This window comes from Pieris rapae, chromosome 9 (genome assembly GCF_905147795.1).
Source record: "Pieris rapae chromosome 9, ilPieRapa1.1, whole genome shotgun sequence".
In the NCBI taxonomy this organism is placed as follows: domain Eukaryota; kingdom Metazoa; phylum Arthropoda; class Insecta; order Lepidoptera; family Pieridae; genus Pieris; species Pieris rapae.
Genome location: NC_059517.1, coordinates 2,576,835 through 2,602,804, shown reverse-complemented (window position 1 = coordinate 2,602,804; position 25,970 = coordinate 2,576,835). Strand labels below are relative to the sequence as shown.

The 25,970-nt window shown below is 32.0% G+C and overlaps 1 protein-coding gene across 2 annotated transcripts in view; it reads left to right on the top strand.

Moving 5' to 3' along the window:
- Positions 1–25,970, top strand: part of LOC110999681 (max dimerization protein 4) — a 225,356-nt gene that overhangs the window by 179,009 nt on the left and 20,377 nt on the right. For both annotated transcript variants that reach the window (XM_022268867.2, XM_022268866.2), the window contains exons 4-5: positions 4,317–4,431; positions 20,772–21,000. In XM_022268867.2, coding sequence (XP_022124559.1) covers positions 4,317–4,431; positions 20,772–21,000 — 344 coding nt within the window. The remainder of the gene's footprint in view (positions 1–4,316; positions 4,432–20,771; positions 21,001–25,970) is intronic.

The window sequence follows — 25,970 nt, the reverse complement described above, 5'->3', positions numbered from 1 at the left end:
TTACACTTTGTGACAATTTTATATCATCTTCTTTGTAAAGAGTGTTAAAGTAGAATGATGTCGTTACCACGATTGGTTAGAGACGTTACTCACTGTGCTTTTAACATTATGATGTACTTGTAGTTTTTTATGTTTATAGCCGTTTTCGCGTAGGTTGTAAAAACTTTGGAACGTAAATTCTATTTAGCGTATCCGTTTTATTGTTACTAAAATCTCGGCTTCCACAAATCATTTATGTAATATACTGGTATAAAATAGAAAATATTTATATATTTGTAATGAATAAACTAAACCAACTAGATTTACACTTTCAGTGTTTGTTCAAGTTTAAAGAAGTTGTTTTAAATTATTAATAGTAGAATTCAGTTCTATTACATTTTCGCGTCATATTTGACGTTATTCAGACAACCGATACTTTTTATGCTCTGAAAGTAAATACTGTGGACTAATTTAATTTGAATAAGACCGTAAAAGTTCACCCTTCAACGATTATTATCAAAGCGAGTCAGGTAAATCAGCAGTTTTAGAGGCCATTGAGGGAAACATTTCGGACAAAGATCGTCCTAATACCCTAATACGTTGCAAGTACATTGTTATCAGGCAGCGTTTTACGAGGCAGTAAATTACATACGACTGCTTGGAACTCGTAAAAAACTCATCAAACGAAAATTGGGAGCACTCACTATGATAATACGAGCAATCGTGGTAATTATACCGGTTACACTTTACGATTCATTAAATTATTTTTTGTTCGTAATTGACTGATAACTTTGTTCTGATTAATGTCGTTTCTCTTGCAATTTATGTTGTACATGCGGTTTGCCTTACCCCACTTAAACAGGCTGCATAACTAACTATACAAATTCTCTAGCAACCCAACTTCTTGATATTACAGGAACTAGGCCTCTAAATAACCCTTTTGAGCTAATACGAGTAAACCTATTGTAGTAGAATTGGACACACGAAAAAAGTGTAAAATCATTACTATATTGCGAACTGGTAGTAAATGTAAATTTAGAATCCATTTATATTTTATAATCTTTTCTGTTGAAGTTTATAAGTGTACCTGATTACCTATGAATAAAGTTATTTTTAGTTTGAGACTATCGACCACTAAAACATTGGTTAAGGAATCTATATAGAAACTATAGAAAATTAATTAATATAATATAATTAGCCACAATTATTGTATGTGCTAGATTGTAATTCATGTATTTGTTGCGGTTAATGTCATTTGTCTTGCAATCTATGTTGTAAAAGCAAAAATCAGTAAGACAACATAATCTGTCCCTAACACTACCGTAGATTATAAAATGGATATAAATATATCCGTTAAAAAAAGCCTTCTGAACCTTTCATCGCGAAAGACTTATGCCCATAAAATTTAAGCTTCACTTAAGTTAACATATTCTGCATTGAGATCAGAGTAAAAGAAATAAAAAAATATGGAGGAGGCTTTTACACTAAAAGAGGCAATACAATACTAGACCGCTAAAAAAACTAAAATACTAACTTCGTGTTTACAACTTATGCTAACACACCTAATACTCATATGAAAAAATATTAACTAAGCAAGTTTCGTATGGATAATTAATAATATTTACTGTCGGCCTGACGGACATAAAATCATTACCAACGCACAAGAATTATACATTTCTTTCTTGCAATATTCTGAAACCGGTCTGCTTTTAATTTTATATCTTTCTTTGTCTTCTTTTGAGGCTTACGGTCTTAATAAGTAAAATTGAAATTGCCTCACGCTAGAACAATATTAAACGCTTATGCAAGTCTTAGCACAGAGCAGCTAAACCCGTGCAAGTTGGGAGAAAGACGCTCGTCAAACTATATTCATGCAAATTACTCTGTGGCAACGAGTTATCGCTCGAATATGTATGTTAATACTAACATATTACATTTAAGTTGAAGCGAAATTTGCATATTTTTCATCAAGCAAAAAGTGGGATGCGAATATTTAAAGTTTCAAGACGGGAGTGTATAGTGGCACTTTGAGCAATCGAGGCCGCGAGCTACCCTTTATCATTACAAACATATTCTACAACCTATACGTAAAGACACAATATAAAATGTTAATCATAATTATAATTTCTAATAGATCTCTTAAATAACACTGTCCTGTATTAATTTATTTCGTCATACTACAACTAACATTAATTAAATATAATGTGAAATAAAATAGTTAAAAAACATCTACAAAAAATATAAATAAATGTAACTAAGTAAAAATCCACACATAATAGCGTATCCTTGCTAACAACCTCTCGCGTTAGAATAAGCTGATGAAGTAATAAGCATAAAAACTCAAAATGTCAAAATAATTTCTGTTTCTGTATTGGAGTATAGTCGCCATAACCATTATTGAAATCGATCTCCGTCTAGAGTAGCTTTGTATTTTGCCATAATCAAATGATCAAAATGTCAGTGTCAAGTTCCATTGGAAGACATTAATTCCACCTCACCTCGAGCATCGGTGTCCCGAAAATGAAATACTTGTAATTCCATAAATGAAAGGAATAAAATTTCATTGCCTGTACGCCTGGGCATCTGATACGCGCCTGTCAATGTCACTTTTGACGTGTGACGTAAAATGGCGGCTCGAAACAATTTTGCTCGTATTTTTCAACTTGTATGTGCTAAAAGATATGAAATTGATTTTTTCTGACAATGGCTTTTTCATTGTTATAATAGAAAAATATTTGCTTTTTCGAAATAGGTTTAGACATATAGAACTTTTGAACTTTTGAACTTTTTAAATTGTAGTAATATTGTCATCTTGTTTTATTTAGTATTATTTTTACATCATTATACAGCAATCCAAAAGTCTAAATTTATTGGAATGATGTACATTTGAATAAATAAATGGGTACAAATTAAATATATATAAATACGAATAAAACTGTTTTTTCTCTACATTTATGTTGTCACAGTCAAAAAACTTACGAGATGTCAAGGATTCGTTTGTTATCTATTGTTACTTTCCGTATGTAATTTTTCCTTGGGCAGTTTTTGTGACATTTCTCATTGTCCACTTACATTACGGCAACACATTATACTGAAACTGTTTCCTTTTATCGGTTTTTGTATATTAACGGGAAGGTAAAATTTCGCACACGATTTCGCTGGCCAAAATGAATATATAATAATTTCGGATTCAAAAGACCTATATATCATTATTTAATATATAGCCAAAACAGATCACTCCATATACAGACAAACATTATGTAATAATAATGACAACGTAATAATAAATTGCACACACACTTTGTGGGGATGTAATTGTATGTGTGCGTTTTTATATGATCTTAAAATTGTATATGATTTACTTATTTCCTTGGAAAATACGCATTTGCAGAAAGTATTTAGAACAAGTAGAGGATCTCGTATTATTAATTATATCGATTTGAAAATACGTGTAAATATTTAATTTTGATCATAGTTTGTACCAAAAGCGAATATAAAACCGCTTAGTATGACAAGTTTTTCATCTTTCGTCTTTAATTGCGAATAATATCCATATTGTTGTTCGAATGTCCGAACCAAAAGTTTTCTTTCATAATCAAAAAAATCGAACTTGTTGTAATTAATTGTGTTGGATTTTAAAATCTGTATACAAAGCTAATATACAGGTTCTGTCTTAAACTAAAAAAATATATAAAAATACGTTGACTTATTCGTCAGTATTTGAAATAAGCTTAGTTACGCCTGATAAAGCGAGCGAGACCCCGGAGGCCGCGGGCGGTTTCTTTGGCGACAAACGACTGCCAATGCATTTGATTTTATTGCGAACGATAAAAAATACTTGTACTTTTTTAAGCTCAATTATTTCGCCATTGAAAAATTTATAACATTTATAGGGTGATTTTAAAACCGCCTAGCATTCTTGACGCAAACGGTAGATGAATAAAATTTAATATTTATAATAGTTCTTAAAAAAAAACTTATGCAGCCAAGGGTGCCATACCATTGGCAAGAACCAGTCTGTTTCACAGAACGTCAACAAAGACTGCGCTTACTATCGAGTATAGACATCTTTATAAGTTCTCACAGTGAGTTTACAGTAGCGATATGTATCTTAAGTATTTATTATATATTTATTATATTTCCTTGTTTTTAAAAATATCGCAACATTTGGCAACGCACTCACGAGCCCTCTTTTTTTCTTAGTACTGTAAGGATACTGTATAAATTATTGTGAATAAATAAATAATAAAAATTACACCAATGTGATGAGGTTGGTTATCATCTCGTGTTTTTTTACGGTTGATGTCCTGTTATTTACAATATTTTCTTTGTTACAGGAGAGCACATTTAAGAAGTTGTCTAGAAAAACTAAAGGATATGGTGCCATTGGGACCCGAGGCCTCACGACACACCACTCTAGGACTATTAACTAAGGCCAAACGATTTATAAAGGTAAGTTAATTAAAAATAAACGGTGTGTTTTGGGCATCATATATTTTTTTAATACTATATAGCAATGTTTCCCAACGTGGGGCCCACAGAGAGGCAATTGGAAAATGAACTAACGTTTTTCATGTTTTGAAAATTTACTTTGTTTTGTTGACAATGTTTAATATTAAAAACTATGTATGTTACATATTGGAGTAAGAGCACATGAATGGTTGGAAAACACTGCTAAATAGCATATTTTTGCAGCGAAAACATTATTTAAACATAGAAAATACAAATAAAAAAATGTGGATTAATTGAAAATAATACTGAATGTAGATGTATAACATTAGTATATTTAGTAGAAAACTAAAAGGATTAAGATTTTTTTACAAAAATGTCGAAGCTACGCAACTGCTATAAACGACAGTTACAGCAGCCATTTTGTTTTGCGTCCAGTATTAACACAAACAACACACAAATCATCGACAAAGGAAACTCTATATGTGTGCACTTCTAAAAACAGACACACAAAATGGATTTCTGTGTCTTTTAAACAGCTCTTTAAAAATAAATTATATACTAGCTATTTGTCGCCCACTAATCAAAATAAAGCGTATGATTGCATCAACAATATCACTTAATGTGACTAGCAAATACAATTAGTGCAACATCCCCTTGTAATGCACCCGTTAATCCCATTTCACAATAACATCTCAAACGTGCACAGGTCACAGTCTAACGCACGGTTAACAGTGGTGAATACAATGGCAAAGTAAGAGATGTCAAAACTAAGCTACCAAGTATTTAATATTGTCTATTTATAAATTATTTAATTCTTACAATTAGACTAAGGGCCTGTTTTACAATGTATGGATAAAGTACCAAATAGCTATGCAACACATAAATTATTCGAAAAATAAAAGTTCCGAATAAGAAACTTCGCGTTTCATGACGAATAGCGCTATCTGATATTCGTTAAACGCAAACATACTGTTTATCCTACCAATAAGTAATAAATGGCTTATTTGGAACTTATCCGGACATTATGAAACAGACCCTAAATACGTCAATACTGCCCATTCCTTATAACTACTAAATTTGATTTTTTAATAATAAATAAAAATTGCTGTATAATAATTATCCTACTACATACAAATGTGAAGTACTATAAACACTAATAGTTGATCGGCAAGCCTGTTAATTGCGGTTTTACAGCATTAAATTAAATTAAAGCCTCTAGCTTCATTTTGAATGCTTTTTTAAATCAGCAGCAAAATATGTTCAGATGTTTTTACCACTGTATGTTCTGTATACCGTTTGAGTATGATCTCATTACGTCAGTTCCATGTGGTGTGAGCGCCTGAGGAAGTAATGGGAGTAGAGATTAGTACATACGCCTTCATTACTTCGGAAATATGTATATCTTGCTGTGTATATAGAACCGTATTTATTTTATTATCTAAACACTAACACAACGACCAATAAGACGTTTAGTACGTTTATGAATCCTAACTGGCGCATTTCAAGCGCTGGTACTCTTTAAGTTTGAATAGTAACAGCGATATCGACTTAGAAGTTTTTATATGCGATTTCATAGCAGTTAAGTTAAGCAGGGTAACAGTGCAGTGATTAAATAGAACAATTAATTTTGCTGAAAGACAGCTTTATGGATGGTTCTGGTTACAAACGTAACTATGAAACGGAAAACCTCGACCATAAGTTATCACTACTCATAAAGCAACAAAAGTCATACCACCCCGGGTGTATCTCCTGTTTCCCGGGGGTGTGGCGTTTCCCGGGGGGTCCTTCCCGGGGGCTAAGAACTAGACCTGAGGGTCCGGAAGTGGCGTTCCGGAAGTACGGGCGGAATTGTATGAACCCTTTGCAGCTTTGTTTATCGGAGGTCCTCTTAAGTACGCCTAAAGGAAGCGTTGACCCATTTTAGATAGTGTTCGATATTCAAAATTAGAATTTTTAAGAATTTCGTCATAGGCATTTTAGAAATACAATGTGTTTCAACTATTGCCATAAATTAAAAAAAAACAGTATGGCTCCTGGGAGTGATACATACGAATCGCAGCTGTGCATTTTTTCTCTGTATGCCCACATTTTATACTTTATCATACATTGAAGAAAACTTTATGAGGATACCGGCTCACCCAACATCCAGTCAACCTAATAAAATATATAGAATTCAAAATCTAAAATCTCATGTTTAAAAGATTATTAGCATTTCGAAAAAAACATTTTTAATCAATCCTATTTATAAATATTCTATCATACCTACACGGAAGTTACACATAAATCGAATTAGCTGCATAAAAAATATGAAAATTGCTATGAAAACTTGGAAAATGAATCCCCCATACGCCCCGGGCGCGGCGAGATGAGTCAGCATGATGTGATTATGTCCACAGTAATCTAATGCAGTTTCGAGTAATTGTGCAACGAGATGAATGCTACATTACTGTATGGCCTCTTTACAAATTGCATTTTGTTGATTCAATAGTATCTATGCTAACAAACAGCATTTTCGTTGTTTTTGTACTTGTCTATAAAATTAAACCGGTCGAAGACACGGATGCAAAGACACCTTTAGTGTTATGGCGCCAATGAATTATTTTTACAAAGGAAGTTTAATTAATATATGTAATATGTTTGCTTGTATATATATGAGTATGTAAGTATGAATGGGATCACAATATTGAAGTATTTATCAATTTAAATTATGAACACTCAAATGTTGTGATGTTGTATCACCTCGAGGTCCGTCGTTCAACAACTGAGCGTTTCTTTAAGGCAACTTTTGCTGAGACATTGACATTAAAAAAAACGTACCAGTTTTCAAAAGGCTGGCAGCGCGTTTGCAAACTTTCTGGAAGTGCGAGTGTCCTTAGGCAGTGGTGTAAAAAAATATAATAGTGTATTAAATATTTCTGACTAATAGTAAAGTTATTTTCCTTTCCATTTTTTGACGAAAGATAAAAACGAAGAAAAATATTATAATAACAATACAAATTTGAAAACAGGATTCCACTAAAGTATCACATAAACAAATATACATGATTCATAGACAATTAAACGACTCTACGGTATTATACACAGTAGTTGGGAGACAAATGGAGGCCGTGTCGGTTTGTCGGCCATCGCTCACACCTCTACCAAAGCTAATATACTAAAGCGTAACTCGAGATGCACTAACTGTGTATTTGTCATACTGTGTTGGAGGCTAACGCTTTTAAACTGTTTGCTTTTAATTACGGAATACAACCGTTTGCTTCACTTCTTTTCGGCCGATACCGAAAAGAGAAATGAAGTTCGCGGGGGCAGCTAGTATTAATATAGTATTTATGCTAGCTTATCCCGCGAACTTCGTTTCTCCTTAATGCCTAGCCTACCTCGTACATACCAAAATGGAACATTTATCTATGCTACCCCAGAGACTGTTCGGTTTTTCAGAATGAAAACTTTTAATGTTTTTTTTATAAACCTCAGAGTTCAAGTTATAAGTTCTATAATAACAAATAAATAAAAGTGGTTGATCGTAGAGAATAGATGAAAATTTAAGGATTGTATGCATTTTTGACACCTTCTTACAGTCATTCTGTAAGAATGTGTCAGAATATTTGATTCGATATATTATATTGTAATAATTTACCAAATGACTTGACATAGTTTTAATATTCATAACAGTGATTGCTACGTCTGTTTGCAGTAACAATGCTTACGTAGTCATGACGAAAATGCAAATAAAAATTATATTATAATTACATGTTATTTCACGCGCGTACATTTTCAATAATTCATTGTATCATTTAAATATAAGACAAAGGTTGCATGGAGCTGCTGTCATTCATCAAATAAGTCATTAATGTGAAGGTGATCACGCGACGGTGGCACGCGACGCTACGCACTGTTTACAATTTCATTATTTTTATTATCTTTTGCATTAACTTTCCGTGATTGAACGGCGATATAATTATCTTTCCGTGTTCTCGAATGCGGAAATTTTACCACTTTTAATGTTTTTAAATAATTACTTGATTTTTTTTTAATTTATCTTTCTCTTGCACTTGCTTGTTTTCTGTTTTATGTACATATCTTGTTTATCTATTTAATCTGTTTTGGCTTTATGTATTATCTTATAATATGTATAAGTATAAGCTGTTAGATTACTTATAATTATATAAATAAATACATAAGTTATTATAAACAAAACTTACCCGTATTATATTACCCGTTATTTCTATGAAATCAGGTTCATATGGGTTATACTATCTAGATTAAAATAAAGACAATGTTTATCTAGATTCTTGTTTAGCATCAATAACAAATATAAGCCCGCTAGTTTAAGGTACAAAAGGATTCCGTGGTAAGTCTCTTCCATTTGTCTTACGAAACAATTTCTATATAATACTTAAATGTTATTAAGTTTACTTTTGTGTTACAAGGTAAGATTTAGTTGGAAAATTTTCTTTTGAAATTTTCCTTAAAGACGAGCAAAGTTTTACACGGTTTTTGGGAACTGTAAATAATAAATTAGTAACATATTATTACATAATAAAATAATCTGTTTACGAATTGTATATAGGATATATTCCTTAATATTGCGTACAAAAGAAAGGCGTGAAATATAACGTGTAAGCACTCTCGAAAGCGGATAATTATCGGAACGTGTTTGCCGTGTCATAGAGCTCATGAGTCGGCGAAACTCGGAATTGACCGAAACTACCAGTCATTGGTAGAAATTTATAGCGTAAGAGCCACTTTGTGCACAACTCGCCGTGTCCAACTGCAATGTAGATTTCTTTCGTTGTCATGTTTTTTTTTTTAATTTTTAATTTCACTGATATCAAAGATCTATCTATATATCTCGTATAATATTTTTTTAATTTGATACTAAATATTAGGTAAACTAGATAATATTAGATTTAAAAATTATATTTTAATTTAACTAGTCTGTGTTTAATAAGGCTTTGCCGTGCCTTCAGCGCGCGACTCTCATCACTGAGGTCATAGGTTCGATCCCTGGCTCTGCACCAATGTACTTACTACAAGGCCTTTGACATTGATTTTAAGGGACACTTGTTTTTAAAACTATTTATAGATTTGAAAAAATCACTTGCTTTACAAGCTTTATTATATGTATCACTAGCTCTTAGACTATTGTCGAAGCTGTCGAGGGTACTAGAGCAGCCGTAGCAACTCAAAGTAACGATAAATTGGACATGATTGTACACGGCAGATATCTAGTGCGAATTGAACAGTGCTTGTTTATTTTATACAACGTTGTACCCTGGACTTTGTCTTTGAAATAGGTCCTTTTTGAAATGATTCGTAGTAAAATATACGCGAATATTTCATAGATCTTGTTGGGAATCGAATTCGAGATTAGGGCGTGTGATGTTTCCGAAGCAGAGGCAAGTAATATTTTGACTGATATTTTTTGGTTTATTAATTTAATTATTATTGTTAAATGCTACACTAATCCTTGTTCTCAATACACAGGTACAGTACACCGCATATCGATAAAAAGGTCAAGATAATTTTGTAATAAGGTTTCAAAATTGTAATTATAATAAGCATAAATCTAAAACCAACGAGCTATCAACAAAAACCATCTAACATCCGAAATAGCCGGCTACAACGTGTTATGAAGCGTGGTTGCGAATCACTAAGTTTACCTATTAACGCCCCTTTCCCCCTCACATGATATAACAATAAAGGGTATGCTTATTTAGTTAGTAGAATATTAACAAAAAATACCGCTAAAGTTTGTGTTTTTAAATGAAATTTTCCAGAAATTGACATTGTTTATTGTGATATAATTGGATGGATATAATATGACATGATACTATTAGTTTATAAAATAGATGTAAATTAAAGAATTTTTTATTTTAATAGACTCAAATATATACGATTTCTCTTCAACTCCTGCATTTGGGTAGTAAAATATGAGTGTATTTCACATCTTTTTACCGTTACTATTCCGCATGGAATACCGTATATTTGTGTACTATACCACCCGCTTCACCCTCGCACAGTCGACTACGGAAGTCGTAGATCTTGACTCTGTGGAAATTTATTGCCCATTTTGGTTAAAGGGCTCGGATTTATAATTATTTTATTTTTGTGCCAGCCGCGACCCGCGCCTACCTGCGTTAGACAATGTAACGATTCAATAAGGATTATTCTTTTTTTAAATTTATAAGAGTTCTATTGTCATTAGGTTGTTTTTTTTTATCGTTTTTAAGGAAGCTGTTGGAGTTTTTAGTTCTTTATATTAGACTTATAAACAATTTTAAAAATGGAATTCGCTTGTATTTATAATACAGATTTATAATTTCTTTATCGATTTATTAAGATTATTGAAGTAGACGAAAATGTTTCTTTGATTTGAAATGTTTGTAATCGTTACTTTCAAGGCACTAATTTATGTATAAATACGGTAAGATAGTTATGAATAAGTAGATTTTTAACTTAAAGAAAGTAGTGAAAACAACTCATTTTCGGGTAAAATACATCGAGACGGCTTCATTACACTAATGAGGGTGCCCTTTGCCCCGGCTTCAGCTAAATTTCAACTGAAATCCAATATGTCACAGTGGATCGGACTTGACTCTAATTGAACTCGGCGTCGGAAATACTGTACGTGTAGTCTACTGTAATTTGTATAGCATTGTATGTAAATTGTTGGAGTAATTGCGACTCTTGTTTATTACATTTATATTTTTACTTTACATAAAGTTAATTCGAAATTTGAAATTGTACAAATGCGGATGTAGTTCAACCCTGTTTCTATATTTAAAACTACGAATCGTGGATTTTTCAAACGCTTTTGAGAGCTTATTCCGAGTTGTAGTAATTACGGGTTAGCGATATTTATTTCTAGGGTACATTGATTATTTACGATGCATTTTTGTGATAGATCATTTCAGGTGAAATAATTAAAAATGTATTTAATCATAATCCGTGTAAAAGGTTTATAGTTACAAATTTCAAGTCAGTTATAAATCAGTCAGAATTTTGACAGTTATAAAAAAGTCGAATGTCGACTGTTCAATACAGTCGACACTCAAAAACAGAACAAATGCTGCTAGATTTTTTTAACTTTATCTCCTCATAAACGACTGGACCGATTTGAATGAAATTTTTGTATGCGATTGGGTGGCGCCCTGAGTGGTTTAGAATTACAAATCAGCCCGGCAAATAGCGGTGCAGTTGATACTTTCATACTTTGTTTAATATACTAATATGTTGAAATATGCAAGAGAACGTTTGTCGGGTCCGGTGGTTTTTAAAAAAAACTGCTTTTTTAGTTTTGAATAAAAAATATGTGAAGTTAAAATATAACATGCATACGGATAGTTGCATAATTCCTAATTACACTTTACTGATATTTATCGCTTACTATACACTAGAGATCTTGGACTAAAGGTTAATTACGGAAGTGATTTATTTCACTGACTTAGCTAATCTCACCCTACAAAACAGCGGTAAAATTGTGCGATAAGGAGAGAAAATGGCGAATGCTTTAAGTTACAATCGCTAAGTGTTTTCCCTCCTTATCACTATTGTGATACTATTAATATTATAATTAACATCAGTTACATTTTCTAGCCTAAGCGTAACGAATACTTATATAGATTAATTTTATTTTGAGTCTGTCTTTAAAGAACTTAAAGGCTGAAAATCCAATTTATTTTATGTGGAATCTAAAGTAATTTGAAAAAAACTTCTCACTACACTAGGAGCGTGGGATATAGTTGAGATTTATTTATTACCAATATTATTAAAAAAAAAATCTGTCAATCTTTTTAGATCTAGGCCTCAGATCTGTTTCATGACCATTGTTCAATCTAATAGGTAAGTCTGACACAAGCCATTGGCTTGGGCTGGGTTTCCTCAGGATGTTTCATTTCAATTTTCAAACAAAGTTTATTGGTGCACAGCCGGGAAAGGTCGCACGATGAAAGCACAATGCCAACACTCCTCTGTTACCAAGTATATATGATATAGTAATTGTAGTCAAATCACTATAGTCTATAAATCCTTATAACGTATTCTAAGATCGTACAATTTAAAAGAAATAGTGCTAAGTTTCTAAGTTTACGAGGTGCGTAAATAGAACGCTGTCGTAAATTTTCGGGTTGCCGTCACGTCCCGACGTTTGGACGTAAAAAGGTTTTGTGGCGTTGCGTGAACTGGAATTGATTTAATTTTTATGTTTATATACCAATTGCGTAACTTAATTGTGCATTCAGACATGTCCACCGTATATTTAATGGATTAGTTTCATATAACTTGCCAATCGTATTTAAAGAACATAACGCGAACAAAGGCATAGCTTTAAAGATAATAATTTACTTTCGACCATTTTCTACCATTTGCATATTTAATATCCAACTAGCCAGCAGCAGGCAATCCACTTATGAAATATTTCAAAATATTTTTTTCGTACCATATCATATTATTTCAAAAGTCAGTGACAAGCTACTACCTTTTTAATTATGTCGCAACCGGTATAGGGGGGATGATGTAGAAGAAAATTTCGCCAATAAATCCAGGTATATTACACCCCCGGGCATTAATGAGGGTATCGCCATTCCACAGCGAATTAATAGCTACCTGCTTCGAGGTAATGACGCATCGAGGGCCTTGTGAATGTATAGGCCGCTTAATGAATGACGTTTTTTAATTATGAATAGGTGATATTAGGGTGTAGCGTTGATTTATTGGTATTTTATACATTAAAAAGCGCAGTATATGATATATCGACTACGTAGATTCTAAAGTAGTTTTAAAATGAGAAGTATCATTATTTGTGCAACTTTAACTAAAACTGCGATTTTATTTGATTCACATGTTTTACATTTTATATAGATATCTAGATATCTAGATAAATATAGACATAGTCACAATACGTGAAGCAATACATTGAGTTCTGTAAAGAAATACAATTACTTACGATAAACGAAACATTAATGTACGACAATAAATTCGTAGACATTCGTAGCACGGGCTACGTTGTGCTACGCAATGAACACTTGTATGTTTTGAAAACATTTTTGATAACGACCTACTTCAACTAATTCCCACTTAAAGCTACAGAATAAACAAATTGAACTACCCTTGGAATTGTTTTCTTTTCAACATTCGTTAGTAAGTTTTTAATGTGAAAAGTTTTTTACGGCTTCGGAAGCAAAAATATAAAGCTCGGTGCCGGACTACATTGTATTGTGTTTGCTTTTTTATTTTGTATGGCTTTTGCTGACTATGCGTGTTTCTTTATTTACATTCGAATGTACTGTGTGTAGTTTTTATTAGTATTTCACATTTTCAAAATCCTAATGTTTTTTATGCCTTAATAAGCACAGGTATCATTATTATTATTATCGTCACCTCTCAATTCATTTATTGGTTAAAGCTTACCAAATCATACATAGACATTATATTTTATGACATGATGTTAACCTTCATCGTTCGATAATAAAAAAAAATATTAGAGCCGGAATCAAATGCACTATCTCAGGTTTGAGAATCATATGCTTAACTACTAGACTAGCATTATTGAGAGGTTTATTAAACTTATGATTATGATTTTGCATTGATGATAAAACATAGCCATGGAAAATACAACATGCTGTGCTGTGCTGTGTGTAGTATACAATTTAATGGTTGCGTCGGGTTTTGATATGAAATTGCCAGTGCGTGAGAATTGTGATTAGTGGTGGCAGAATTAACGGGTTAGGCGTTATTTTTCATTGTGCATTAGAGGTATATTATTAAAAAAAATAACTATCCTATACTGAGCTAATTCTATGGACCGAGTTCTAAGTATTATTATAAGTGTATTGTAAGTATACGAGTAAGTATATTGTAGTAGGCTTTTTGACGTTAAAAATAGCCAGGTTACACCTGCGACAATTTAGATGAAGAATGAGTTTATTCCTCTTTCGAGAATTTCTTTTCTTTCTCTTTAGAATATATTCGTCTAAAAAAATCGATATTGTTTTTCGCGTAAATTGAAATATGAGTTTAAAGTATAATAAAAACACTGTAATTTTGAGCGGAATCATTGTTGTATATGAGAGGCTCCGTGTATAGAAATTTCATGTGATTTTGTCGTATATTAATTCTATCCTTATTTCCGGATACGAACTTAGCCTTATACATAATTATCGTGTGAATTTGAAATAAATGTGACATAATTCTAATAATTGTATGTACAAGATTGAATTGAAAAAAATTACAAACCGTTATGCATGGTACAGTAGATTTTCTTAAATTATTTTTCTCTTTGCTCCCTGTGACTGCTATATTTTAGCTATAGTTTAAAGCAAAACTAACAAGTTAAATACGTCTAATGTTTTATGAATCGTTTCTAAATTGCATTTTTATCGCTTCTCAAATCAACGTGGAACGCATTTCTATGCAGATTGGAAAACTTTTCGAACAGCCAATTAAACAATAACCGATGGACTTGTCTCGGGCTTGTTTAAAATTCATCAAACCTAAAATTTGCATGTCTACTTCGTTATACCACAGTTTACTTACACACAGTAGCTAAATGGAGCATCTGTGTTACTGTGTAATAATATTACAATACACACAAACTGCTGTAATACTCCCATAGCCAAGCAAATATTCATTGGTCTTACAATTTAACATTGAACAGATAAACGCAGCACAGTACCTGAGAATTCCAACGTTAAAAAACTACTTAACGATATTCCTTATTAAACTATGCAGATAATCTAGTACGTTTTATATTTATACTGTTATTGTTAAGAATAATACTTAAATGATCCTCATCCTTAGGATTGATTGGTCCAGTTCAAAAATTTGTATTGAAAACTTGGCGATTGAAAAGAGTGGCGGAAAGTTTCTTGCCAGTTCTTCTTGCCTGCTCTGCGCCCTTGACTTGTGAACTGGTAGTAAATGTCAATTTACAATTAATTTAATTTTTTTTACGTTCATAAGTGTACTTGTTTACCTATATGAATAAAGATATTTTGTTGTTGTTGTAATATATATATATATCGGTTACCTAAACGAGATCGCTCGAAACAGATCAGGCCGCCAGTTGCTCTTTCATTTAACTATGTCAGTTGTATTGTATTTCTGTATGCAATGATGTATTAATAAATTGTTATTTCCGATTTTCTATTGTGAATAACTTCAGTTAGATTTAAAATAGAAAATCGGAAACAACAATTTATTTTTGCCGTCGAAGATGTGTCAGGGCGGAACAGCTTGGGACCTATCTTGATACCTAACTAGAAACTTATCTCTGGACTTATTCGAACATTCAGAACTCAATTGAAAGTCAAGAGCGATAAAGAGTTAGATCTATTCTCGAAAGGCAATTCTTATTTCATTGCTATATCATCCTAATTCTATTTATTTAAACTACAGAAACGTAGTTTGAATAGAACAAAATGCAGCCTGCATTTGTTCCTTTTGTTAGGATTTCTAAATTTTTTTAACGAATACGTTACTATATCTAAAAAATAAATATTTCTATGCCCATAAGATATACTGAACAAAATGGCTGGTTCCATGAAAAAAAATTATTTTAGAGACTCCTTAAAATTTGAAATTATTAACAGAAATATGTAATACTTTATAATACGATTTATATTTGCTTATGATAATATATCATTTTCACAACACGTCCAACGACAACATGGTCGGGGAATTAGCCAAAGAAAATATAAGTAAAAACAGATTAATATATAATCTTTATAAAAAAATATCTTAAAGAAAACGTTATGTTAAGGTTTCATATATTTGAGTTGTAACAATTTTCAGTATAATAGTAACGTTGTGAAGCGATAGCAATCTCAATAAAACGCGGCTGAGCCATCCTGATTTATAGCCTCTTGACTCAGGTATTTCTCTGGTTCGACGACATTGCCTACGGATATGTCAGTTGTGAAACTCTATGGCACATGAAATTTTTCTTTGAATAAATGTAAACTTAGAGGCGATGTTACTTGTATTTGTGACGAAAAACACTATTCAATATGTCATTATACGTCATAAAAAAATAGCTCTCCCTATTCATTAGCGTAGGTATTAGTTACATAGTAGATATTAATTGCCATAATGACAAGAGCAGACAGTAGGCAATGTTGATTCGATATACGTTTGAGATACAATTCCCAATCTGATAGTTCTATAGACTGCTCGTATAGATATAAATAATGTATTCCGTCTAAATTATTTATTTACTACAAATTGAATGGCGTGAAATGAGGTGACAACATCTGGGACTGTTCATCATTTTCGAAGACTTTAACTTAAGTTTTGACAAAATCTAGTTCATAACCTATATCGTCACTTATTTGATAATATGTTCTTACATTTTTACAGTAGAGCCTTGATATTTTTAGTACCATTTTAAACCAATACTTGCCGAGAAATTTTCTTACATTTGAAGTTGCATCCGTATATTGAGTTAGCAGTCGTCCTCTGACGTCGCTCGCGTAACTATATTTATGCAGTTGAATGACGGTACAATATTAGGATTTTTTGAACTTTAATTTACATTTAAACCTATCATGCATATACAAATACTTATATGGTTATTTTATATGAGTAAGTTTATAGTATAATTAACATGTTTCAAATTAAAAATATATTTGATATACGGTTAATATATAAAATACTTGTTTTAATAAAATTTACTTAAATTCCATACCATATCCATATTTAAAAACGCTTTATGAGGACACAGCTGCTCGAAGTTCTTTCATAAGTAAATATTTTAAAAGAATTGTAATACACTCGCAAACCTCTGAAAAGTATCCATAGGTAATAAAAAAAGCACTAACTGTTCAAAGGAGTTGTTCGGATTAATACCTCCAGCAGAGTTTCATCATCGGACGTCGAGGCAGAATACGAAATTCCACCTGTCATCGTCCATCGTTCCAAAACTAGCGTTTTGTAGTTCTTAAAAACTTAATATAACCGTTTTTTTTAATGACTCAACGATTTCAAGGGTATACATAACCATATTTCCTTCTTTTAACCGTATAATATAATCACTGTAATATACCAATCACTTATCATATATAAAAAATATCTTTGTTTTCGTCCAGTCGGGTGAAAATTATTAAGTTGATTGATCATAATATAAAATATAACTTTATTCAGCGCTGTGAAAGCACTTTAATAGAACGCTCTAATTTATAATCTTCGCGATTGCGTCAGCAATTTTGTTTACTGCCGCGAAAAATACAGCATTTTTATATCCCACTTCCATCTTATAAAGTACTTTGTGTTATACGTTTTTAACAACCTTATTATGTTTCATAGAATTAATATATGTATATAGCTTAAATAATAACGAAGTTGCGAGTTTAAAAATCTTCTTCTTCGTCCCAAATAGAATTATTTTTTTATTATGTAAAAAATATGCAATACACAAAATTAAGCTTTTATTTCGCCTATAGTTTTTACTAATTTGTACGTGTTATGTTCATGATATCTATATTTAATAATATAAACAATGTCATGAGTTAAACTGTATTTTGATTTATGAAGGGTATATGACAAATTTTAACATTAATATGTTAAAATTCGCAATATACCCATATACGCGGAAAACTGTATGCAACATACAGTTGTGTGACACAATTTCGCCTGATTCCTTATGATTTTGACTAACTTATTTTAATATTGTGTATTTTTTCTTTGAAACCAAAGGAAGATCATTTTAAAGGATTTGCCACCTTTAAAAATGAGTTTCGCAAGAGATTAGAATGCAAAGAGAAAACTGCAAGCGGTATATAGTGTAAAATAGACACTAGGACGCATGGTGGTGAGAGGTGGCAGATTTATGAGAGGGATATTTCATCGGATGGCCCGCGGTGATGTGACTACCCCACCAGCCTCCCCTAGCAAACTCCCTTTGGAAGGTCGAAAGCCCCCTACGGCCGTGTTATACTGAAAAATTCATGTTACTTTTATTTACAATATACAGACGGAAATTGATGAGTTTTGACTAATGGTAAAATCAATATTTTATAATACGATTAACGAAAGACGAAAGTAATGAAATATTTACTAAAAACTTAAGCATAAATATCTCAATATTATATACATATTATATACATATTATATACATATTATATACATATTAAGCATTTTATTATACTTTAGGTGCGCTGGACTTTATTACTATAGCAGTTAACAATAATTTTCAATTTGTTGCCGAATCGTTTCAAAATGTTATTTCCTAATACACTTATTAAAAACGTTCTTTTTGTATTAGTGTATTAGGAAATCTCCAATCCAATCGCTTCTTATTCTCAAATCTTATATATAGCTACCTTCGTTAATAAACTAACGCAAAAACATTTTTATAATTCAATGATTTGAATATCAGTAGTCTCATTCGATTTAAAATCAATTTAATTCATATAAGACCCATAAAGACCGCTTTTCATCTGGCACTATGTTGGTAAAGTAAATAGAACGTAAAATATGGAAAAGCCCTTACGATGCACAAACAAGCCCGATGGACGCTTAAAAAATGTATTTATACAGTGCTCATATTTCGCTCAGTTTATTTTTCACAGCCGAATATCATGTGGGATTTATATTTGTAATATGTTTAACTATGGGCGCGGTCTTTTGTATGGATTTGAAATTTCTAAAGTAGTAAGTAACTCTACTATAATTTCAAGACTGTGAGCATTCTTACTACATTCTAATCTCGTAATGGAACTAATGAAATATAAGAACATAACTTAGGTCAATATAAAACGCAGAACACTTTGAATTTATTTCTTTTTAAGGGCTACTCACTTTTATTTTAGTTTGAGTAAGTTTTTTCAGAACAGAAAACTTTTTATACGGCTTCAAACTAGCACAAACTAATATACATAAATTACACGAAATAAGAAATATATTTATAGGCGATAAACGTTGTTCATATTAAAAAGGACCTCTTTATTAAATAAAATATACTAAAAAGATAAATAACAAATGATTACTAGCAAATTTGTAGTTAGGCACTATTGCGCTAACCATACATTATAGAAATTCCCTTTGCAATAGTTTGGCAGTTTTAAAAGCGACACAAACAGAGACTGTTTTAATTCAACTGAATTGGACCTTGGTTGAATATAAGTGCAAGCGATGCACGGTTGATGTTGCACAGTTCACAGTCGATAGCACTGATTACTGAACTCATTCCGCACTGATGGACTACGAAACTTGCCGGATGCTGGAAAAGATTCCACTTCCAACCGTTTAATGACGCCCGTTTAATATTTCATTAATTATCTGTGAACTTATCGTTATTTACAGTAACTTAAGTTAATGTACATGGAATAAATGTTATGTATATCATTTATATAAAGACCGTTCTAATTCATTAAAAGGCCGGCAACGCACGTGCGAGCCTTCTGGCAATGTGAGTGTCTGCCTCATGTCTGTTTGCCTCCTGTTGCCACCAAAAAAGAGTGGCGGAGAATGTTATTCCTGTTCTTCTCTTCCGATCTACGCCCTTAATTTGTGAACTGGCAGTATATGTAAATTTAGAAGCATTTAATATGTACTTCTTTTTTTGACGTTCAAGTGTACATTGTGTTACCTAAATGAATCAAGATATTTTCTTTTACTAAACGAGCGTCATTCTAATCCACTGGTTCCCAGCCAGATATCGAACGTACAACTCCACGCATCATAGTCGCACTTTAAAACACAGCTCGGTGCTGTTAGATGTTACAGCCACCTAAAATTCAATATATGAAATCCATACACGCAATTTAAAGTGAGATAAATCGATCTAATACGTCGAATTGAATTTAAAAGCCCGTCTGCGATCGCTGAATATAATATTCAACCGCGTAACTGAATAACCTCAGTGTAATCTAGTTTTTCCACATTTGCATAGTTCCATTTGCATAATACTCTCGAATATATTATTGTAACATATGTACCAAGGGTTACTATCCTATAATGCATTTATCATTCAAATATATAATTTAGTTTTAACTCAAATACTTCATTTTTCATTTCAGTCTAAACACAATTTAACTGAAAGAGACGAAAGAATGCTTTCGTTTAGAGTCCAGTTAGACTTGAGTTTTTATAAATTGAATTTCAGTGTTCGAGGGTTGTGGTGCTTATACAGTAATAAATAGATTTTTATCGTATAAATTCACGGACAAATAAACATTAAAGGATTTTTATAGGATTGGTTATATTCATATAGATTAGGTATATTGTCTACGCATGTACTAATTTAATCCCTAATTCGAAACCGTCTCAATGAATCAAGTATCTCGCTGACTACTTGAATTAAGTAAGTTTATATTTCTCAATCTGAATATTAATAATTTCAGAGTCTCGAAGAGCGAGAAAAGAGGCATTCAAGTCACAAAGAGCAATTATCGCGGGAACAGCGGTATCTCAGACGGCGGTTAGCACAGCTGCGCACGAGTCGAGACGTCACCCGATCGATATCTGAAAGCTCGATGGCGCACACGACGCGCGCAGATTCCTTCTCCTCTTTAGAGTCCTCCTCCGGTGTCTCCACCGCGGAGAGATCGCCTTCATCTGTTTCTGAAAGTGGTGAGTCTATAATTTGTAGTTATTTTTGTAGTTGGATTTGGTGCGAAGTATCATCGAGACAAATATGTTCCTTAGTTATATACGTAATAATAAACAATTTATTGTCGTCACAAACATATCAAGCAAAAAAATAGAGAATGCATGGAAAAACGCGTTCTTAATTCAGTTAAGGGCTTAATGCAGTTTCTTCCAGAAAACTCAGACGCAAAATTAAACGGAAAAATCAAAACCTATCTCGATCCATGTTTTACCATCTGAGATAGACATCTTTATCGAAATATTGATAAGTGTGCCAATCGACGGATTGTAATAGCGATCTGTCGATACAAGCTGTCGGATAAGTCGGATCGGTGTATGTGTCCTTTGTATGAAAATGGCAGATCATTTGTAGCAATATCCTATTTTATGATTTTAACTTACACCAGTTTTTAAAATACTTAATAAGCTATTTGAAACGTTTTAATAGACATTTTATTTGTTCGGTTTTATTTACTTTACTTAGTTTATATTGATTATCAAATATGAGTGTAAAGAGTAAAGAGATTGCATTCTATCCGTCGCCAAAAATGGATTGTCTTCGTAGGGTTTGGTTATTGGGATGCAGATAGGAAATCGATCGTCTGTGTCTGTTTTAACGGTCTGATCTCAAATTGTTTTTAATCTGAGATTGTGGATTAATTAATGGGTTCGGGAGTTAGCAAGACACGAGTCTAAGATGTTTAGTTGATATCCAATATTTGAGTTTAAATTTCTATTGTTTAATTTCGACCGTTAAATCCTTTTGCAATAGATTTCTCATTACCACAGCTACATCGAAACTCCATAAAACTAATCCCCCGTTCTCGCTGCAATTCTGAAATCCAATAATTAACAAGAACTGCAAGGCTAATAATACCTAGAGTCAAAACAAAGGATTAAAGCCGATCAGTCAGGTGCTGTTGACAGGACATCCGCACAATAGCCGGCTCTGACAGTAATGTAATTCTGAGCTTCAACCATTGTTGGGGAGATGCGAACATTACGATATGAGCAATATATATTGATTTAGCTCAAACGGTATATAAGGTATTTGAGGGTTTTGAGAGACTTTACGTACACATATTATAAAGCTCGCATAATAATTGCTGTATTATTTAAAAAAGGTATCATATTTGGTTTTTGACTGATTTTGAAATAGAATAAAATTTGTAATCTTTGTGGAACCAGCTGCCGACTGGAGTATTTCCGAACCAATTCGACTTAGGGTCTTTCAAGAAGAGAGCGTATCAATTCTCAAAAGGCCGGCAACGCACTCGCGAGCGCTCTGGCATTGAGAGTGTCCATGGGCGGCGGTATCACTTAACATTAGGTGAGTTTCCTGCCCGTTTCCCCTTTTTCTATAAACAAAATAATTACGACTCAGCACATAAGCACATTTAAACGAATTTTTTAGACGAAATTAACAGCAGATAAGAGTTACGTAAATGAGAAATGCTCTACGCCGTAGCTGCTACATACCTACAATTTACGTAGATTGATATTATTACAATATTTCAACTATATTTGAATTTTATATATAAAAAAAAGTTTAAGGGCAATAACGATTTAAAATTCCGCCAGATGATCGTTTAATCGTCAGCTTAACTGAATAACCCAGTTTAAAAAAGCAGTAATGAGCTTAAAAAATACTACGTCGTTCGATGTTTTAGCTTATCGTCTTACAAGATAATGCGCCTAGCTCGGAACAAAATTAAATTATGTAAGGCTTCATACAAAAGGCCTGCTTGAGCATTGTGAATACTTGGATGATCTAATGGATATTAAAAAGTTTCATTTCACTGAGCAATTTGTATGATACCATTTACTTTGAAGTATTGAGATACGCCTTGTTAATGTAAATAGCTACTCTATGGTGTTTTATGTTTTCTTTTACATTGTTTTAAAAAAGTACGTAAAAGTTGATATAAATATAATAGTTGTGTCAGTCTTATTTATATCGGAATAAACAATTCGGCGATGTGAATTATGTCAATTAAATTTTTATAATATATAATAAGCAAGTCGCATTTACCACGCGATTACTTTTGTGACTTAGTTACTTAACTATCAAATTATTTTTATGTATTTTTTATTGACTTTCGGTTTTTTACATAATCATTATAAAATCACATCAACGTCAACTGTCAGTGCGGACTGTCATCTGGCATCCGTCAAAAAAGGTTGAACGCCATTTTGACTTAAGAATAAAGCTGCGTACTGCGTAAAATATTTAAGACAAGAAACTTAAACTATACAAAATAAGAATTTAATATTCAGCCAATAACGACAACTTTTTAGTACATTTATGTGCTGAAAATGCGAAGACGTCATAAGCCAAATCACAAAATAAATATACGTGATTATTTCCGGACCTTCCCTATTTCCTGTATTTTATGAATTAAGTTTGCAAACACGTATAAGTTTTTTATTCACATATAAATATATGTTTATGTCAAGGAGTATCGTAAAAATTGATTGGATAGTGTCGTTAAGAGCGTATAAGATAGTGCGTTATCTTATATGTACTATCTCAAATCTCTTTCTCGAAAAAACATAAAAAGGTTTTAATGTTCATTTAAATCTATGTAATGAAACGCACGCATTGTAGTGTTTTAGACCTATTGTGATGATGGGTATTATACCTTAGTGGCACTCAGCAATACAAATTTAAACACTTTAAACTAAAGCTCTAAATAGTATCAATCATACTAACATACACTGCAAAATATACATATAGCTGTTTTCCTATATAAATTTTGGTTTAAACTTGAGCATGACCATGCCTAGCGTACTATATCATAAAACTACATACAATACATATATACATATATATTATCTGATCCAATTGTTTTAATAACTTAAAGTCAACAAATGCTTATTGATTAAATAATTTACTGTTTAATTCAACCATGAAACGGGTATTTTATCTAATCTTTAGCTAGTTATAAAAAGACTACGCGCGACATTAAATAAATCTACACATATGAATACTTTTAATCGCATAAAAACATAGATTAATGTTTAAATTTCTGCCTAATTAAGTACAGAATTAAGTAGATTTTCCCGCTTAATTACTTCATTTCTATATAATGGTTACCATTTAACTAACTGCCCGTTACCGAAATGCGGAAAGATTTGCATAGTATATCGAAGTAGGCTGCACGGGGCCATTGAAAAAAGACATTTTCATAAAAAAAGACTGACATTTTTGTCTACGTTAGAGCTTTTTAATACGGAAAGCGGCGTAAAAGTCTTCAAAGGGCAAAAGCTTTCAGAGTTTCCATTCATAGGCAGTTTGTATGGTGATTGCTACCGTAAAAATAAGCATTTGCATATGAATTAAATGTTTATTGTGAGGGAGTTTCTTAGTTTCTAGTTTATACATGTGTTTTGTACGCACAAAGGATAATAGTCATACGTTCAAGTCGTTGAAGTCACTGGGCTGTGTAAGCTTTTTTTCTTGTTTGGGAGCTTCTAAGCTTTCATTGTACTCTATGACGTATTCTTATTTCAACTTTCTAAATAATAAAAATAAAACACCTACTTCCATAAGCTGTCAAAGTGAAAGTGCTAAGCAAAATTTTACTTTGTAATCTTCACAATTGCTTTATCATTTTAACCCCACGGGTGCGGGAAAATAACAACGATTTACTTAACACAACCCGTCTTAAATAAAATACAAATTTTATATTTCATGTGAACAAAGTAAAGCATCGAAATTTGCTATCGAATTTAGCTTTTTAACGGTTATCTAAAACTGTAAAAATTAAAAATTGTGATCAAATGTGTTGTAAGAAGATTACTTTGACTATTAAAAATAAAAATATATTTAATAAAAGTCACAACTACTTTCAAGTTACAGCCTAATGTACTGTAATATTTTACCTCTTAAGACGATTTATGTAAAATCGTGAACAAGTGATATATCGCGAACACTAAAAGCAACTTAATATTAATCTATCGACATGACAAGGCGAGCTATATTCATGTATCAGCTGCTAAAAAGAGACAAAATATGAATGGCCGAAACGAAATCGGATTTTTCGTTTTATGAATGGAATATATCATGCGAAGAATAAAACTGGATTCCTTTTTTACAAACAAATGTATGTGTAAATTTATGGGGTAGTAAAAATTTTATGCGAACAGGAATTTTGCTTCTATTCTAAATGTAAGAAGGCCTATATTTGGGAGTACAAAAATTGTAATACGTTCTCATACTTGTCTGTATTTACATAGTTGTAAATATTTATTAAACTCAAGATATTAAGTTGCAATGATTAAAAACGTATCTCATTTTGAGTACTAAATTCACTGGAGCAGAGATCAGTTTAATTGTAATAAACTGTTACAGAGAATTTAATATTTTTTTGTATTTTCTTACTCTATGAAATTATTTATTTCATACAAACTATGTTCTAATATCTCTTTATATTTTATATTTATCAATCTTTAAAATCGACGAAATAGCTTTTAACTGTATCATTTATTAGACGGTTAATATTTGAAATTATTTTTATGAGTGCATCACCGAGGTATTAAATTGATTTACATTAGTCAAAAGTATTATCAGTGACGATATAAAAATTAAATGATAGTTAAATTTCATTTCGAGCTCATTAACGTTTTTAACTGTTTATTACGTCCCTCCAACAATGTCGCTTGTTACCGAGAAACTGGATAGCTGTATCAAAAAAGCTAAATATATTTAAGAGATAAACGCAAAACGCTCGAAGCGCTAGCCTTTGAGTTTGACAGCGAGCTTGTTAAGCTTTGTCAACTTTTTTACTTCTTAACTAAATAAAGGTCTGTATATCTTTTTATGCAACATAGAAGAGTAAATAAAAAGGGGATTTTTGGGATGTTTCGTATCCGGGTTCGTTAAAATTTTTGAGTGCATTATGCGCTTTTGTTTCGTGTACGCTTCTAATTGGTCCTTTTAGCAGCTTTTT